Raw genomic sequence first — 13,984 nt, forward strand, 5'->3', positions numbered from 1 at the left:
TGTGAGGTAGAGCCTCCATTGAGTGGACTTGTTTGTTGAGCTCATTCCCTAGATGCTCGATTAGACTGAGATCTGGGGAATTTGAAGGCCAAGTCAACACCTCAAACTCGTTGTGTTCATCAAACCATTCCTGAACCATTTTTGCTTCGTTTCGTTTCGTTTCGTTCGTTTCGCTTTGTGGCATGTTGCATTGTCCTGCTGAAAGAGGTCACAACCATCAGAGAATACCATTTCCATGAAAGGTTGTACATGGCCTGTAACAATGCTTACGTAGGTGGTACATGTCAAAGTAACATCCACATAGATGGCAGGACCCAAGGTTTCCCAGCAGAACATTGCCCAAAGCATGACACTGCCTTCGTCAGCTAGCCTTTCTCCGAAGAAAATGTGATTCATCAGACCAGGCCAACTTCTTCCATTGATCCATGGTTCAGTTCTGATGATCACATGCCCATTGTTGCCGCTTTCGGCACTGGGGTCAGCATGGACATCCTGACTGGTCTGTGGCTATATAGCCCCATACGCAACAAACTGAGATGCACTGTGTATTCTGACACCTTTCTATCAGAATCAGCATTAATTTGTTCAGCGTTTTGAGCAACAGATCGGATCACACGGGCCAGTCTTTGCTTCTCATGTGCATCAGTGAGCCTTGGCTGCCCATGACCCTGTTGCTGGTTCACCACTGTTCCTTCCTTGGACCACTTTTGATTGATACTGACCACTGCAGACCGGGAACACTCCACAAGTGCTGCAGTTTTGGAGATGCTCTGATCCAGTGGTCTAGTCATCACAATTTGGCCCTTGTCAAACTCGCTCAAATCCTTACGCTCGCTCATTTTTCCTGCTTCTAGTCATCAACTCTGAGGACAAAATGTTCACTTGCTGCCTAATATATCCCACCCACTAACAGGTGCCATGATGAGGAGATAATCAGTGTTATTTACTTCATCGATCAGTGCTCATAATGTTATGGCTGATCAGTGTACATGTATACATATATCTAGGGTGTATGTGTGGTGTATATATATATATATATATATATATATATATATATATATATATATATATATATATATATATATATATTGCACTTTTACTGAGACATTGTTAAACAAGCTCCAACAAGTTAGATTTTTTTTCTCACATTTACAGAACATCTAATTATGCACTGAAAATTAAACTATCTGACAAAAATAGGGCTGTAGTGAAAATATGCTGCTGTAGGTACCACGGCCACCTCACAGCTCCAGTGTCCCAGATTTGATCCTGAACTTGGTTAGTGTTTGGAGTACAGAGTTTTGAGTACATTTTTGTGTCCTGAGTGGGCTTCCTTAGAGTTCCTTGAGTTGCTTCCCTAAATTGCTCCTAGGCGTTAATGTCTGTGTGTATTAGTGCCTTGTTCTGGATGTATTTCTGCCTGATGAATAAATTTGAATAAATTAAGTAACAACATTTTTAAAAGTATATAATGGGGAGATAATTACAGATAATAGAATACCTGTTATCATGTAAAAAAATTAATTAATAAAAATTCACACCTCATAATTCAGACAAGTGGACCTTGATGCTAGAATATCGCGGTATCGGTATAACATTATCATATCGCCCAGCTCTGTAAGGTTAACAATATTTGATTTAAATCACGTATGCATACGTGTTTGGGCGATCACGTTATCGTGCCTCGAGTGTATTGAGAATAACGCGATGCCCATACCTTCTGAGATATTTAGAGACGTTTATTAGGAGGCTACAGAAGACGGATAGAGGATGCACGGTGTAATTTGGAGCGTGAGCGGATGCAGTGTGTGCGTGTGCCTCATTGGTGAATAGAGGGATCCCTTGTGATGTCCTCCCCCTCCTTCTCTTCGTTCTCGTGTGCGCGCGCGCGCTGTCTATGAGTGCGTTAGCGTTAATGGCTCCTCCTGCGCGAGAGAGAGACACCGAGCTCCAGCACCGAGCAGCACAGGGGGAGCTGTCCCAACACCCCGAAAAAAACTAGCTCTCCGTCAGCGAAAATTCAAGTATTTACGCCTTTGAGTTGGTCGATTTGAAACCGAAGACCCCCATGTTAACGACGGCAGCGGCACGTTAGAGGAAAGCGTTGTGAGTTTTTGAAACAAACAAAAAAATCAACTCGCCAAATGAACTCCGTCAGAGCGACCAACAGAAGACCCAGGCGAGTATCGAGGCCGCGCCCGGTGCAGCCCGAGAGGAACAACGGTGAAAGAGGTGAGACGCGCTGAACACGCCACCAGATAACGACGATATCGTCGTTTTATTATCTTTTCACGCAATTGCGGCGGCGTGTTTTTACATCAGTCGCTTCTTTCAACGCCTCGAGAAGTGAGACGCTTCGGCAGGAAACGTCGAGGCTTATATAGACCGCGCCATACAGGCCAGGCCAGGCCGCGCTTTGTTTAGGCTTACAAATATTAGCTTCTCGGCTAACACTGGGATTAGAGCTAAAACTGTAGACTCGTTGTTAAGTTGGTGGGCGTTCAATTAAATAAACGGCGCCCGATAGACAGTTTTGGACATGTATACTAAACAAAATATTGAATTGTTCGGGCAACATAACGAAACCCTGTGTTTTGGACATTAAATCTGCGTTGCGCAGCTGGTTAGCTAGCTAGCCGGTGGGCTGCCATTTTGGAGGGGGGGTTGTATATGTAGTAATAGCTAATGCTAACTAGCTAGTTTGCTAGCTAACTATTTATCTATCTACCCACCGTCAAGCTTGTCAGGCAAACAAAATCTCCCGATCAGTGTTACAGAAAAGGAGGAAGCGAGGGCGGTGTGTACGTGTAAACCTGTAACTACCGGGTCTCGCAGCATTGTTTGAATTTCACTGTTGTTTTATTTCAAACAGATTACACAGTAGCTAGCTAGCTCGGCGAGTAATTAAGCTAACTAGCCACCAGCAACTACGCAGTTGGGTTCACATTGAAGCGGTGTGAAAAAATTGCTCGTATTTCAGGATTGCATTTGTTTATGTTGGGTAACTGTCAAGCCGGCCAGTGTTGATATTAAGGTTCATGTCAACAGTAGGTAGCTAACTGGAAACGCCATGGTTTCACTAAACATCTCGGTCGACAAGGCCTTGGTTTGCTTGCAGCCATTGACTACTTGATGTGGTGATCAGAAAGCATCGCTTTAACCCTTTTCATCCAACATGGATCCTCGTCTGGTGGGGGTTTGGTGGCTTTGGTTACCCACAACCACGTAACCGGGAAGGTAAACCTCTGTGGGTATTGTTGCTCTTTGTATTGGGGTTGTCAGGCATTTTTTATTGTTGGATGATTTCAAGTGGTATGTTGAGCTGATCATTCAGTTGTTTGCCTTTTTTTTACTATTTCCAGTAATTCATAGTCCTTTATTAATAATAAGCACACTGTCTTTAGTGCCTGTGTTTTCCCATATGATAAATAAAATCACCTTTTATGCTCTTTTAAAAAAGGACAACTTCATCCAACAGTGAAGACTATCACGTCTGAACATTGGGTTGGTCTTGAATTGGCTGTTTTTTTTGTTGTGTTTTTTGGTGAATATTTGGTGTTCACTTGCCCAACAAAAGGCATAAACCATACTAAAGTATGTTATCATGACTGTGATGTTTCACATAACTTGGCAACAGAAGCTTGCAGAGCCTAGGCTGGTTTACTGCAAGGGTATAGACCGGATATCAGATGTTGTCAGGGACTCAGTTTTGGTAGTTATCCATCTAGATATCTAAATAGATCGATATGCATAATGCCAGTATTAATACTATACTGTTAATGCCATACTGGTTTTGTTCCACCATGCAGGTGTTCATTCATTCAGTTTGACATACAGTTTAGTCACACATCTAAATATGCAAATCAAATACTAAAATATATCCTACACAATGTCATACATGTAGCTGAAAATCTACCAACATGTTGCTTTTTAGAGAAGACTAGGGACTTTTAAGTATTGCAAAACCCACTGTACTTCTCTGAAGCAGAGAACAGTTAACATTTGAACATCTTGTCACCATTTGCCAAAGATTAGGTCTGCCTGAAATAGGTATCCGAGGATAAGAGTTATTTCCAGTGGCAGTACAAAGACTAGAGCATCATTTATCTTAAAATTTTGGATGTTGTCTCCAGGTACCAAATGTGCAGTAGGGAGGAACAGACTGTAGACCTCTCAGGTGATCAGTACACCAGGTAGGTAGGGCCTTCACACACAGGTGATGAACAGGTAGTGATTCTGCAGTACAGGTTAGTAGCAAATGCAAAAAAAAAAAACCCTGCTTATTGAAGTCAAGACAGAATTTGATTAATAGTCCTGATTTGCAGATGATTACTTAAGGTACATAGAGCATTAAGTGTGCCTCTGCAGATGAAAAAATGCGATTCTGTAGCCCTTTGCATTAAGATCCGTGTTTTTTTTTTTGTTTTTTTTTGTTGTTGTTGTTGTTGTAGGCCTCGGATGATATTCCTGCGAGTGTGTATCTATTTTTACACGTCTGTCCTGCTCTGATCTAGCTAATCTAGTTTTGACTTTTTAGTGGGCATCTCAGTCACTGTGAGTTTGGTTGCAGTGTTTTCCCCAGGAGGACAGCATTATAAAAGGGGTCACTCACCCCCAGGCAACATTTTCCCACTGAAATCACTCAGAAAGGGGAAAATATACTATAATTATACAGCATAGCTGTTTAGGGTGAGAGGTCCTACGGTGAAATGTGAAATGCAAAGCTGATTGAGGTTTTTCTTCTTTTGTCCCTCCTCTTTGCAGATGAGGACGTCCCTGCAGATATGGTTGCAGAAGAATCTGGTCCAGGAGCTCAAAACAGTCCATACCAACTCCGCAGAAAGTCCTTGTTGCCTAAGAGAACCGCGTGTCCCACAAAAAGCAGTATGGAGGTAAAAAATCTACTGGGGGAAATGACATCACATGTTACATATGCATTAGTTCAGTTGTATCTGCTCTTTTAAACACAGTAAAAGACACAATGAAATGAAATACCACAATTTCTTCTGTGAAATCTTAGACTTACTTGGCTTTGCACTTGCATATAGCTATAGCTGAGGGATGTGTGTAAATCAAACTGTGGATAGCAGAGTGCAATTGTATAAACGTACACAGACTTACCAGTGAGTGAAGAGAAATTATTTCTTTAAATCACAACAGTGAAGCATACATTAATGCAGAAGTGTATTATGTTTTTTATTTATAGAAAAGAAATATCATGGTTAAAAATCAGAACACATTTGGAGCTGAACATAAAGTATAGTATCTAATTGGGAGAGCTAGTAAGTGATTTGAACATTAAGTGTCAGCAGTGATTTCAGATTGTCTTTACATTCCTGTTTGCAGGGAGCCTCCACTTCAGCGACAGAAACCTTTGGTCACAGAGCAAAACGTGCCCGAGTGTCAGGAAAGTCCCAAGACCTTCCAGGTGAGTGATGAAACCCACAATGGCTTCTCACTGCTCTGAAAATATAGACAGAGACGCCCATTTTATGGACATTTGACAAGGGATGCATACCTGAACAATGTCTTTAGCTCATAGATAATAAACAGCTAAAGGCAGGTATGCAGCTTATCTTCAAATGACCATAGTTTCTTTCATCTATGGTTAAATGCTTCTGTGCTTTCCCAAATGCTAAATAACAAAATACCGTCTTACTGTCAGGTTAGATATTGTTTCCATGAAAGAATGTGCTTTAATACAGGTGCAGATTTGTAATCGTGAATCCTGGGAAATGCCGGTCCCTGTAGTTTTGTTCATTTTGCAGTTTTGTGACTGCTTGAAGCTCAGTGGTTTTAACAACGTTAAGCTGTGGACTGCTCTCTTTCTGTTTCATGTGCATGTCTCATTTGAATTTCATAGATCGTAGGCATGTCAGTTGTTCTACATTAGCATAAATGATGTAGGACAATAAAAGGACAGCAGTAGCACTCTGGTTTAATTTTTTCCCCCCTGTCCTCTCCTCTAGCTTCCCCAGCAGAACAGTATCTCCAAGAAAAGCTTCCAGATGAGGTGGTCCTGAAGATTTTTTCTTACTTGCTAGAGCAAGATCTGTGCCAGGCTGCTTGTGTCTGCAAGCGCTTTAGTGAGCTAGCTAATGACCCTATTCTCTGGTAAGCAATCAATTTTGTACTATCTAGTGTTTTTTCTTTAGGTAATCTTCAGCGTTTTCTTCTTAAATAAGAATCATTCTTGCTCATTTGTATTTAACTTACTACATGATATCAATTTAGCACTGATTATGCAGAAATATGAAAATAATCCAACAGACAAATCACATTTTCTGTTGCAGTATGATGTTCCAGATGAGTGTCTGAGGGTGTTGAATCATGAGATTAGTGTGATCGCAGGAATATTAATGTTTATACTCTACAGTACTAATTTGAATTAAATGTGTAAAAAATAGTCATGGGTTACTGTAAATTGTTTATACAATAAAGCATGATTTTTATTATCCAGCTAATATTTTGGCTTGTCTATAAAGAGCTTTATTGGAGGGTTTATTTATTATTGAAGTTCCAGCTCATTTGTGCGTTCTTTGATGTGTACCACAGGAAGAGATTGTACATGGAGGTGTTTGAATACACAAGACCCATGATGCATCCAGAGCCAGGGAAATTCTATCAGATAAACCCTGAAGAATATGAGCAGCCTAACCCATGGAAGGAAAGCTTTCAGCAGCTGGTATGAGCGCCTTGTTAAATGTTCCTGGGCATTCTTTAAAAAAGGAGAGGGATCTACAGCTGCCATTTGAGTCGCAATTAAACAGGGAACATGTTGCTTTCATTATTTTGCGAGTATGGATTCATTCGTTTGTCTTTCTTTACAGTATAAAGGTGCACATGTAAAGCCTGGCTTCGCAGAACATTTTTACAGCAATCCAGCCAGATACAAAGGCAGAGAGAATATGCTGGTATGAAATTGTTTCCATTTTCTGGTGTTTCTTACTAGACAGATAGCTTGCTTACCCAATTCTTACACCGAGCCTAATATTTTGGTCTGGTTTACAGTACTATGACACCATTGAGGATGCATTGGGAGGAGTTCAAGAGGCCCACTTTGATGGGCTAATATTTGTTCATTCTGGAATCTACACAGATGAGTGGATCTACATCGAGTCTCCCATTACAATGATCGGTGCAGGTGAGTCTGGTTTTTAACAAGAGGGATCCAAATACATTGCAGTATTTTATTTTTTTTTTCCCCCCCAGATTAATGGATTTAAAATATTTTCTCCTCTTTGAACAGCTCCTGGAAAAGTAGCTGATAAAGTTGTCATTGAGAACACTAGAGATTCAACATTTGTGTTTATGGAGGGTTCAGAAGATGCATATGTAGGTTACATGACCATTAGGGTGAGTCTTGCATATCCCTTCCAAGTTTTTATTCTGCTCAGTTAAACTGTGGTGACAGGGTGCCTAATTATTTGGTTTTGTACACACAGTTCAACCCTGATGATAAATCAGCTCAGCATCACAATGCACACCACTGCCTGGAGATCACAGTGAACTGCAGCCCGAATATTGACCACTGCATTATCCGCAGCACCTGCACAGGTAACATCACAATCTCTCTCTCTCTCTCTCTCTCTGCTGCTTGGGCTTCACTGTTCTACGTGCTATACATCATGGAGGTTCTCCCTGTGTTTTATTCAGTGGGGTCGGCAGTGTGTGTCAGTGGTCAAGGTGCATGTCCCACCATCAAGCACTGCAACATCAGTGATTGTGAAAATGTGGGGCTCTACATCACTGATCATGCGCAGGTAAGAGCCAGATCAATGCAAAGCTGGTTCACTATAATTGTGTGTCTATATTTCATCAAATTGAAAACCCACACTAAACAACTTGCATATTACTTGTAATAACTGTGCAGTGGTATATGTAATGTTCATGCTAGCTGTGTTTGTGTGTTCTCTTTGATATTTGTTTCTGGCCGCCTGCATGAGAGAAAAAAACATCTAGGATCTTAGAACTGATGCAGATGGCAGTGGGTATTAGCCCATGCTTCATTTTTGCATAAAGATCACCCATCTCCTCCTCTGTAGACTCTGGCTCAGACTGACATTATTACAAAGCTTCAACTTTAATGCTTTATAGTACATGCCTAACACCACTGAGCTTGTCATCTTATAGATCACTAACTAGCTTAGCGAGCTGTTTATTCACTACACCCCTGATCAAACACAGGGAAACTGGTGTGTTACTGCATTGTATTCTGGATCCTGGAGTCAAACTTTGAATTGAGCATTGACGATAACTAATGGCATCTTTGAGATCGTTGGAAATAGTTAATGTTTTCTTTTAAGTCAGGGTTGAAATGTTTAATTAAATCTTGTATTCTGTTTTGAAGCAGAGGTGTTCAACTGCATGGAACTTAAATATGAGGTGTAGAGATACATATGAACTAAAAGTCTACCATCTAAATGTCATACAAAACTAACTGTGCATGAATGTACATAATGCCCCATATGGTTTAAGTGTGCTGAAATAAGATGGGTACACATGTGCTTCCCTGATGTGGTACTGTATAGTGTAGTTTGACACAAATTTGGCTACACAACAGGACCACCTTGTCCTGTGTTTGGATACAGAAGTTAAAGCTAGTAATAATGTATTGTTTTGTGTTCATTTTCACAGTTAACAGTGTTAGTGTGGTGAAGTCTCAAGTCTGGTGGTGTCTTTGCCAGACTTCTAAATGACTGCAATATTTACTCTCTTTGCTTTTTGTGCAAGGGGGCCCTCTTGTGGACTCATGAGCTTACACCTACACCTATTATAACTAGACAACACTGAAGGTTATCTAATGTAGCTGGAGACACCTAATGTATTGCTCCTGTGAGGTAACACATGACTGTGTGTGTGGGGGTGTTTACATATGATCACTGTTTTTAAAAGCCAGTGCTTACAATGATATTCATGCAATGCATTCAGCATTTTCTGAGTCATAAGAGGCATTACTTCTAAATATCAGCAAAACAACATCTGGTTATATGGTATAATGAGCACTTTTACAATGGTAAGATGTGCTTGGGCCAACAATAGAGAGCTGGCATAATTGGGTTTGTTTGACATTTCTAGGGCATTTATGAAGATAATGAAATCTCCAACAATGCATTAGCGGGAATCTGGGTGAAAAACCATGGCAACCCCATCATCAGGAGGAACCATATCCATCATGGCAGAGATGTTGGCGTGTTCACATTTGACCATGGCATGGTAGGATCAATGCTCCATTTTGACTTTATGATCTCATTGCTCTTTACCAGCCATTAAGTGAAAACTTGTTTTTTGTCTCCCTCTACAGGGCTACTTTGAGAGCTGCAACATCCATAGAAACAGAATTGCAGGTTTTGAGGTAAAGGCGTATGCCAACCCCACGGTGGTGCGCTGTGAAATTCACCATGGCCAAACAGGAGGCATCTATGTCCACGAGAAGGGCCGGGGCCAGTTCATAGAGAATAAGATCTACGCCAATAACTTCGCTGGTGTGTGGATCACATCAAACAGTGACCCCACCATTAGGTTAGTGTTCCTTATCAGTCTGGTCTATATCTTTCTCCTTGTGGAGGTGTGAAACTTTGAGACAAGGTTGTTATCAGAGTTGTGTGGTTGGTTTGTTCTGTAGGTGTTCAAAACTCACTGTAGTTTGGTGTTCTGACTTGTATTCAGATTAAATAAAGGCTTCACTACATATACTTATTTTTGCCTTAACTTTACAGGACTACAGTTGCTCAGTTGTGTGTTGTATTTTTCCTTCAGGGGTAATGCCATCTTCAATGGAAACCAAGGGGGCGTTTACATATTTGGTGATGGCAGAGGTCTCATAGAGGGCAATGATATTTATGGAAATGCCCTGGCTGGCATTCAGATCCGAACCAACAGCTGCCCTATAGTCAGACACAACAAGATACATGATGGACAGCATGGAGGAATCTATGTGGTGAGTAGATAATTTATCTATAAAAATACCAGCATCCTCTTAGTTAAATCAATCTGTAATGCTGATTGTTACAAAATGGCTATAATTATGTTTCGGGAATGTTTTGTGGCATTGACTAATGATGTATGCAATACTTTCATGTGTTTGTAGCATGAGAAGGGCCAAGGTGTTATTGAGGAGAATGAAGTATATAGCAACACTCTGGCAGGAGTGTGGGTGACCACAGGGAGCACGCCGGTGCTCAGGCGGAACAGAATACACAGTGGCAAACAGGTTGGGAGAGACTTCACCTTTTACATCTCATGTTTTACTTTATTTTGTGCTTTATTATCATCATTCTGAGTGGTTTCTGTTTATAGGTTGGAGTGTATTTCTATGATAATGGTCATGGCGTATTGGAAGATAATGATATCTATAACCACATGTACTCTGGTGTACAAATCAGGTAGGGTACTTGGTCACTGAAGATATCAGTGGGTTTGTGCATGTGTTGTGAAGAATGCATCTGTTCCAAATATTTGTGTGAACTGTATACCTTTAACGTATCCAATCCTTTTTGTCTTGACACAGAACTGGAAGCAACCCTAAGATTAGACGAAACAAAATCTGGGGAGGGCAGAATGGAGGCATTCTTGTTTACAACTCTGGTAAGTTAATTATGTGGCACCTCCCTCCTCCATTCCACACTTAATGGCACTCTGAGCCCAATCTGGCCAGTCCTTTTTTTCCTCTCTCTTTTGGAGGCATTATGGCCATCATGCAGCTAAAACAACTATTTCTGGATTATGGATCTGCTTGCAATACAGAAGACCAGCTTTTAACATTTATGACCTTTTTTTTTTCCCCTCAGGGTTGGGCTTCATTGAGGACAATGAGATATTTGACAATGCCATGGCTGGAGTATGGATCAAGACAGACAGCAACCCCACCCTACGCAGGAACAAGATCCATGATGGCCGTGATGGTGGTATCTGCATATTCAACGGCGGAAGGGGTGAGGCTAAAGAAATTGGAGTCTTTACAAATGCAAATTAACAGCAATGTGCTGGACCATTGTGATCTATGATCATGGGTTTAGGAAATGCTATAAATGTTTCTGCCTGCAGGATTGTTGGAGGAAAATGACATCTTCAGAAATGCCCAGGCTGGTGTCCTCATTAGTACTAACAGTCACCCAGTATTGCGGAAGAACCGAATATTCGATGGCTTTGCTGCTGGTCAGTTGGCTATTGTACACTTTACCAAATCATTTTGTTTACTAGTAATCATGTGACAGACCCTGTTGTGATATCAGTCACGTATTTATCATTTCTTCCGTATAGGTATTGAGATAACAAACCATGCCACAGCAACTTTAGAAGGCAATCAAATATTCAATAACAGATTTGGAGGGCTGTTTCTTGCCTCTGGTGTCAATGTCACAATGAAAGGTAATTATTTTTATTGAACTCCATAACTGCTGTTCATCTGTTTTTGCTCGGTGGCCTCTAATGCAGCCGTTCCTTGTCAATCTTTCAGACAACAAAATCATGAACAATCAGGATGCCATAGAGAAAGCTGTGAGCAGAGGTCAGTGCCTGTACAAGATTTCCAGTTACACCAGCTATCCCATGCACGACTTTTACAGGTACAGTAACTGGTGTGGTGATCACCTCATTGAGACAAAGCCTGGAATTTAAAATTTTTACTGTATATTAATCTAATTTCCTTTTTCTTTCCTTCTGCTTCAGGTGCCACACCTGTAACACAACAGACAGAAATGCAATCTGTGTGAACTGTATTAAGAAGTGCCACCAAGGGCATGATGTTGAGTTTATACGACATGATAGGTTAGTCCAATAGATGAATTGTTCATAATGCAGATTCTTATTAAAGCACTCATTTGCTAAAAAGGATCTAAGCTTATCTGAATTCTACAGTTCTTTTTATCTGTCAACTAATTCAGGCATGTCTGATCTCATCCATATAGGTTTTTCTGTGACTGTGGTGCGGGAACGCTGTCAAACCCTTGCACGTTAGCCGGAGAGCCGACACATGACACGGACACTCTGTATGACTCGGCACCTCCTATAGAGTCTAACACATTACAACACAACTGAGGTTCAGCCTGCTCTCCATCTCAGCACCCTGGTCTTTAATTTATCCTGTCCTATAACGCGAGAGCTTCTATAACTCTGGTCTTAGAAAGACTCTGCATACAATGCGACAGGACAACAAACTTTTTAGACTTGAATAAATTGTATGGTAAAGGAAACCATTTTGAGTGGAGACATGGGACTCCTTTGGATCTCTGCCTGTTTTCTGGATAGAGATGTCTCTATATTGCTAAAAGGGTTCTGATGCAAGCGGATGCGAGAGATTCCCTGTTCATTTTCACTTCGCTCTCAATCTGCAAAGAGTTAATAGTTGACTAAAGCTTTGGAAGAGTTAAGAGCTGCACAGAGAAGCAATATGTTGACTCAGGATTCTGGAGATTAAGAGAATAGACGACCGTGGCACCAACTTTCAGCAGAAGAACGATGGAAATGTCCAAAACCGATAAGCCTGTGCAGTCTCTGATGCGTGCAGGTTCAGGTGAAGTTCTTTTGCAGTTTTGTACAGGCGTAACAGTGGCCAGAAACACACAGCCATCACCCCCTCCCCCAGAGACGCTGCCTGGATAAGAGGGAGAGCCATGATGACATGGCTTCCTTGGCAACTGTTTCTAGGTAACAGATTTGCTGGTTATATGTATGGTATAAAAAATTGAAAAAAAATGTGGTTAGCACTTGCTTTTTTTTTTTTTTCCCCTTTCTTTCTTTTCTTTTTTTTTTTTTTTAAACATTAATGTTATTCTGATCAACAAATATGATTTTAATGCTTTCTCATGTAGTTTTGTATTTTCAAGCAAAAATCTTACAGTATTTGAATGTCTTTTATTTTATTATATATTATAATTATTATTGTTATTAATATTTTCGTTAGCGCATGTTAGGCTTGTAATCATACTGTGTCTCAGCATATAAATTCTTTCTGTGAAAGAGGAATAGTGAAAAAGAAAAAAAAAAAATTTGGAAAACACTACAATGTCCTCCAGCTATGGTTTTCGATAGGCAAGGTGTGAAGCAGTCGTCATTGTGTGGTGGGTTTTTTCTTTTTATTATTTATTTTTGCCTTTTTATAAACTTTCCTCTGGCTGTGACTCTTATAAAGCCTACGTGTGGTCCCCCAGCTCACAATGTTTGCTTCACCTTTCACTGCCATTTAGACAAACAGGGACATTTCCCTGCCTTTTTTTTTTTTTGTCTGCATAAACATTTGGAAAAGTGATTTCTAACCAGACTTTAAAGTGCAAATAAGGTCCCAAGAGGAAATGGAAGTGTTTATGAACACAAACATTTATTAATGTTTATGTGAAGTCCTGCTTCACTTGCGCTTTTATTCTTGTCCAGAGAATTTTCATGGACAGTGATGAGTATATCTCCCAGTTTTAATAGAATATATTCTTTTGTTTTGGCCCATGACCCATTATGTGCCTCTTTTTCTTTTTTTTTTCTTTTTTTTTTTCTTTTTTTTTCTTTCTCTTTTTTTTTTGGAGTGATGAGTATAATTGAAAAGCATTGCTGGAGTTTGCCATGATTTAAGGCCCTGGCCTCTTCGAAGCTGAAACACAAGTCTCTACGGCCTCATTGTCTTTTTGCCCCTCTCTTCATCCCCATCTCTGTGTAATGTGGTGACTGTGGCTTCTCATGCTGCCGCAATTGTATGCATGTACCATAACATCTAGACTTAATATATTGTGAAGTATTCAATAACCATTATGTAGATGCTAGTGTGAATTCAAAAAGGGTTTAATTTCCTAGAAAACAAAACAAAAAGGAAACTGGTCATTTTTAAGAAAATAAACTTTATTAGATCACGGCTCATTGCTTTATTTGTGTGAATTTACAAATTTGGGATCAAATCTTTCCACATATTTTAAGAGGTTATTGTCAAATGGGTATTTCCTTATATGTTTTTAATTTTTATTTAACTTTTAATATATCATTTTTAAAACTTTAAAAA

General features: G+C 40.2%; 1 protein-coding gene across 2 annotated transcripts; it reads left to right on the forward strand.

Annotated features, from left to right (window-relative positions):
* Positions 1 to 1,889: 1,889 nt before the first annotated feature.
* On the forward strand, positions 1,890 to 13,840 carry fbxo11b (F-box protein 11b). Of its 2 annotated transcripts, XM_058406783.1 has the most exons (23): positions 1,890 to 2,232; positions 4,134 to 4,193; positions 4,765 to 4,892; positions 5,347 to 5,428; positions 5,970 to 6,114; positions 6,556 to 6,685; positions 6,831 to 6,914; positions 7,012 to 7,144; positions 7,250 to 7,356; positions 7,446 to 7,557; positions 7,657 to 7,763; positions 9,079 to 9,216; positions 9,305 to 9,522; positions 9,760 to 9,940; positions 10,091 to 10,213; positions 10,300 to 10,385; positions 10,511 to 10,587; positions 10,791 to 10,934; positions 11,047 to 11,157; positions 11,263 to 11,370; positions 11,459 to 11,567; positions 11,671 to 11,769; positions 11,910 to 13,840. In XM_058406783.1, the coding sequence occupies exons 3-23, from the start codon at positions 4,785 to 4,787 to the stop codon at positions 12,037 to 12,039; spliced, it is 2,532 nt and encodes an 843-aa protein (XP_058262766.1). In that variant the 5' UTR covers positions 1,890 to 2,232; positions 4,134 to 4,193; positions 4,765 to 4,784; the 3' UTR covers positions 12,040 to 13,840. The 2 variants fall into 2 exon arrangements, with proteins under 2 accessions (XP_058262766.1, XP_058262765.1); XM_058406782.1 differs by lacking the exon at positions 4,134 to 4,193.
* The last annotated feature ends 144 nt before the right edge of the window (positions 13,841 to 13,984 follow it).

The sequence above is a fragment of the Hemibagrus wyckioides genome, linkage group LG13, assembly GCF_019097595.1.
Source record: "Hemibagrus wyckioides isolate EC202008001 linkage group LG13, SWU_Hwy_1.0, whole genome shotgun sequence".
In the NCBI taxonomy this organism is placed as follows: Eukaryota; Metazoa; Chordata; class Actinopteri; order Siluriformes; family Bagridae; genus Hemibagrus; species Hemibagrus wyckioides.

Excerpts from the sequence above, each read along its gene's own strand:
- fbxo11b (XM_058406782.1), top strand. The coding sequence starts at position 2,145 with ATGAACTCCGTCAGAGCGACCAACAGAAGACCCAGGCGAGTATCGAGG. Across the intron at positions 6,915-7,011 it reads AAGGCAGAGAGAATATGCTG|TACTATGACACCATTGAGGA; the intron begins GTATGAAATTGT and ends TCTGGTTTACAG. Across the intron at positions 10,214-10,299 it reads GAATACACAGTGGCAAACAG|GTTGGAGTGTATTTCTATGA; the intron begins GTTGGGAGAGAC and ends TTCTGTTTATAG.